This window comes from Aplysia californica, unplaced genomic scaffold (genome assembly GCF_000002075.1).
Source record: "Aplysia californica isolate F4 #8 unplaced genomic scaffold, AplCal3.0 scaffold00189, whole genome shotgun sequence".
Lineage (NCBI taxonomy): Eukaryota > Metazoa > Mollusca > Gastropoda > Aplysiida > Aplysiidae > Aplysia > Aplysia californica.
Genome location: NW_004797459.1, coordinates 260,439 through 264,961, shown reverse-complemented (window position 1 = coordinate 264,961; position 4,523 = coordinate 260,439). Strand labels below are relative to the sequence as shown.

Below are 4,523 nucleotides of genomic sequence, written 5' to 3'. Positions count from 1 at the left end.
CAGGGCTGCTATGGGTCTACCTGTGCCTCCTTTTGCTTTCTATTTCCCAAGTGAAAAAAATGATGTCCAAATCCCTAACGTCGATTTAAGTGTCTCAGAATGTGTAGCTTTCTGGTACTGTTCGTAAACTTGGAATTTAAAATAAATGATAAATAGAAAGGGACAATTGTAGATGGGTATTAATGTGGATATATATGTATTGATTTACATCTGTTTCTATAGTGGTTTTATTTTTTGTTCCTTGCCCATTTCTATAAGATTGAAGCCATATCTGATTAATAGAAAAAGGAGCGTATGATAGTGTTCAATAGAGTATTACGTACATACGTATTATAACATGTAACTGTTACATATACAGATTTAAGGAATATAGAAGTATGTCAAGGATCCCAAAGCAATTATGATTTCAGATATTATGATGGTGGTAGTGAGTGGTGGTGTGATATGGTGTTTATCAGGGGCGGCTCGTGGGGCTAAAAAGTGGACGTGCACAATTAAGCTATCGCATGTTGATGATTGTCAAGGATATAGGCCTAACAAATGAGACGGTGTATAATTTTAGGGTCTTTGGGTTGGTGAGGGAGGTCCTCATGTTTTTACTTTCATTCTTTTTACTTGCCGCTTTTGATTTCTAGTACTTAATTTGTTTGTCAGCTAAACATCGATTTCGTTCATTGGAACTGAACACTCATGTAATAACTTTCACTGTTCTACTGCAAAACATTTGAAAGGCACAATTCATAGGACGGTCACGTTCACCTCCCTCTGGTTCACGGTCACAGAGTCACTTAAAATAGTGGCGAGACAGACAATGAACCAATCACAATTCACTTGAGCACTCCGCTGGATTGCTCCGGGGCTCACATAATATTGGCAAAGAATAGTGTACGGTCTTTCGCGTTTATTTTTAGAGTGCCTACTGTGGGCTATGTTTCGGCACTCTTCGGCTGGAGCACATTTGAGATGTGCCGTTTTATTATATTAATGTACAACCAAACTCGCTACGAGTGTCGTCATCGCTTGGGTTATCCCCAAGAGCGATTTATAGGTCAGGTTAAACTTTTGAATATCCTATTAAAAAACTATTATGTTTAGCTAAAGCACGTGGACTTTGGCATGGCATAGTAATATGTTTACGGCGCTATAGACACAGAAATGACAGTTATGGCGCCAGTGAGGACCTTGTTTTGATATAATAATATTTGGCTTTTATTTGTTTCTGGCTTCTTTTATTTTATTATTGTGGGTGTTTTACGTAATAGAACATTAAACATATTTGGGCGGCACTGCACGGCCGTGCTCTATGGACGAACCGCGCCTGGTGTTTATGCAAATAATGATTGTGAACTGAGAGAGTTTTTTTCTGGTTTAATCGACCTTTTTGGTTGTGTGATTTCTATACGAGATACCAAGGAGTTAAAAGAAATAAATAAATATGTCATTTCTAGTACTTGTATCCTTCTTCTTTCGATGTCAGCTGTTATGGTCCAGGTTTCACATGCATATTACAAAAACACGGACAAGACTAGGGAAGGTATCAGTCTCAGCTTGGAACTAATGGCGATATTCAAAATAGTTTTAGTTTGGCGACCGCAGATGTATTCTTGGCTATCGGGAAGAGTACTTCTGGCTTGGGTGCTCCGTCTAAAGTTATAGATCACAGATATTATGTAAAGCCATAGACGATCTCCACTCTTTTTTTTTGTAGTTGTTGTTTTTATGGTATCGTCAGTTCCGGTGCAGCTGATGTTGTTTGTCATTAACTGGGTGTTCTCTGCCCGGATCTACATCTCAAGACGGTTTAAATGTTTTACACTTCATATTCTTGTCCAGCTAGGTCATTGATGTTATCGGTAAAAAGTAAGTTTGCTATTGTCCTGCCTCCGGTGTTGACTATTTCTTTACAGTCTGCAAGTGAGTAAGCAATTATTCTTTCTAATACGGTGTTGAAGAACGGGAGGGAGAGCAGACATCCCAGGCGTACTCAACTTGCGGTTCAGAATCATTCTTCTATTTTGTTCTGTTGCTAATCAGCACAACCGTAAAAGCAGCACCAATATAATTTTATGAGAGGCATTGTGATGGAATCAGGCGCTCGTCAATTGTTTGGCAAATAGAGTTATGGGTATAATCTCAAAGCTTGTTTATTTCTCTTGCTTTGGATTAAAAAAATGTCCATCCATCTTGAACTGAAGTCGAGATATTTGCTGTTGAAGGAGGTAGGGTCGCCTGGTAACAAAGGTAAAATAATCTTGAAAATGGCCGCAAAAACTTGATGACTTTCAGAGCCTGAAATTTCATGTAAATGCAAATTTACTATTTGTGTTGCTTTGATCAAAGGTTGTCAGTAAAACTAATACAAAAATGTGTATTTAGATTAAATTAAAAGGTACTGAGTCTAAAAAAAAGGAAATTCGAAAAATTGCCCAATCAAAAGACAATGTCGTTTTTTCTTGACTTCATTATTTTGTCAAGTGCCTGGTTTCAAAACAATGCAACACATATACAGAGATACACGTCCTGGCTTTTAGCTCTATTTGCATCAAAAGGTTTCAATTTTACCTTGTTAAAATGTTGGTGTTTTAACATCCTGTCGGATACTCAGCAATAAGACTCGATGCAAAATTTCTCCACCCGGGAATCGAAAAGTCGAGTTCAGGTCTTCTGTGTGCGATGGGGAAGTGTTTCGTTTCAATGAACATTCACCAGAGGCATCTTTTTTAAATCTTTGCGGGTGGCTGGCAGGTACTCTGGTGTGGTTTGCTCCTTCTTTCTTATAAAAAAAACTTACCGTTTTTATCTCTCCTCCATCTTTTTCGTCTTTCTTTCTGTCTTGTAGCACCTCTAATTTTCGTCACTTATAATATGACCTAACGAATTAGTTTGTGTCGCAAATACCGTAAAACTTACAAAAAACGTGACATCTTTAACTTCAGCCAGACGTGACCATAGAAAATACTATCGATTGGTCCTGAACAAATGGCGTCGGTGGCCTTGTAGTTAGGCAAACGTTCATAGAAATATGCCAACTAAACAGTCTTGCTATATGCGGAAAACACTATTTCCACACGCCCATGGAATGGTGAAAGGGAAATATAATAAAACTATATGTATAAAAAGGGGATTTAAAAGACTGTAGCTATTGGAGAGGAATAACGCTTTTATTAGCGCCGGGAAAAATATTTTGCGCGTTATATTGTCTCCCATCAGAACAGCAATAGATGAGACATGAAGAGAGAAACAGGCGGGTTATCGACAGGAGAAATGATGTACAGATCAACACTTTGTTCTGAGAAATATCGTAGAACAAAACAAAGAATGGAGTGTCTCAATTATTTTTAACTTTGAGGACTTTAAAAAAATGCTTCTGGTGGCATAGACCGAGAAGTCCTGATGAAAATTCTTGCAATTTATGGCATCCCAACAAAAATAATAAACTGTATAAGATCATTCATACCAAAAAAAGCTGCTGAATCCTAGTTGAAGGAGAATTATCTACACCTTTTGAAGAAAATAGTAGTGTTAGACAATGCTGCATATTATCAAAAATTTTACTAATAAAATTGAATGAATTTACTACAAATAATAGAGCATTTATTGAAAGAGCTGGAATTGAAGGTATCAATACAACCATAAAAAGGAGAAGATAACGATATCCAGTACATGTTCTAAGAATGTCAAAGATAAGATTGAGCAATCAGACATGGTATTGGAAAATAACCGGAAAAAGAAAACGAGAAAAACCAACTGGAATATATAAAGGCCCGATAAGGGATGAGGCAATCACCCAGGGTCTGGATTTAGAGGACGTGGCCATGGACAGGCAGGCGTAGCGTCGAATGCTCTCCGCCTTATGTACCTGGCGGTAGAGGGAGAATGTAAGTAGGTATCGTTTTAATTATTCTCCCTACACATGCATTATTGTATGTGTCAAGACAGGTGATGAACTGATACAAAAACGGAAAAAACAACTAACCACTCACCGGAACTCTGGCGTCTCCATGTTGAAGACCATGGACATGTTGTGTAGAGCTGCGGAGATGGCAGGCAGACAGAAGAGGAAAATCCTCACTTTCTGGTAGAGCCCGAACTCACCCACACTTTTCAGCATGTCTTCGTAGGCCGTCATGGTGACGTCAGGGTGCGGGTGTGTGCGTGTGTGTGCGTGTGTGTGTATGTGTGTGTGTGTGTGTTTGGGTGTGTGTGTGCGGGTGTGAGGGTGGGTGTATGTGTGAGGATCTGTGTGTTAGGTTAGCACGTTGTCTGGGTCGAGAAGGTCTGAAAAGAAAACAATAAAAGTTTCCCCCCACCTTTCAAACGAGGATCACAGTTGTTCTTACACTAAGGAAGAAAGGAAGAGAAAGAGAAGAAACGTAAGAAAAAGCTTATTTGATTATCAATTTCAGAAAAATATAGGCCTACACTGTTTTATGGATATAAGATTTTTGCGTCATGGTGGAATCAGGCGCTTGTCAATTTTGTATGTGCAGAGTTATTGGTATAATCTTAAAAACTACTTGTTT

At 38.6% G+C, this 4,523-nt stretch overlaps 1 protein-coding gene across 1 annotated transcript in view; it reads right to left on the bottom strand.

Moving 5' to 3' along the window:
- LOC101852475 (organic cation transporter-like protein) overlaps positions 1-4,181 on the bottom strand; it is a 20,219-nt gene extending 16,038 nt beyond the window's left edge. Inside the window, exon 1 of the mRNA XM_013082700.2 lies at positions 3,984-4,181. Within this exon, the coding sequence (XP_012938154.1) occupies positions 3,984-4,129 (146 nt within the window). The 5' untranslated portion in view covers positions 4,130-4,181. The remainder of the gene's footprint in view (positions 1-3,983) is intronic.
- Positions 4,182-4,523: the final 342 nt, after the last annotated feature.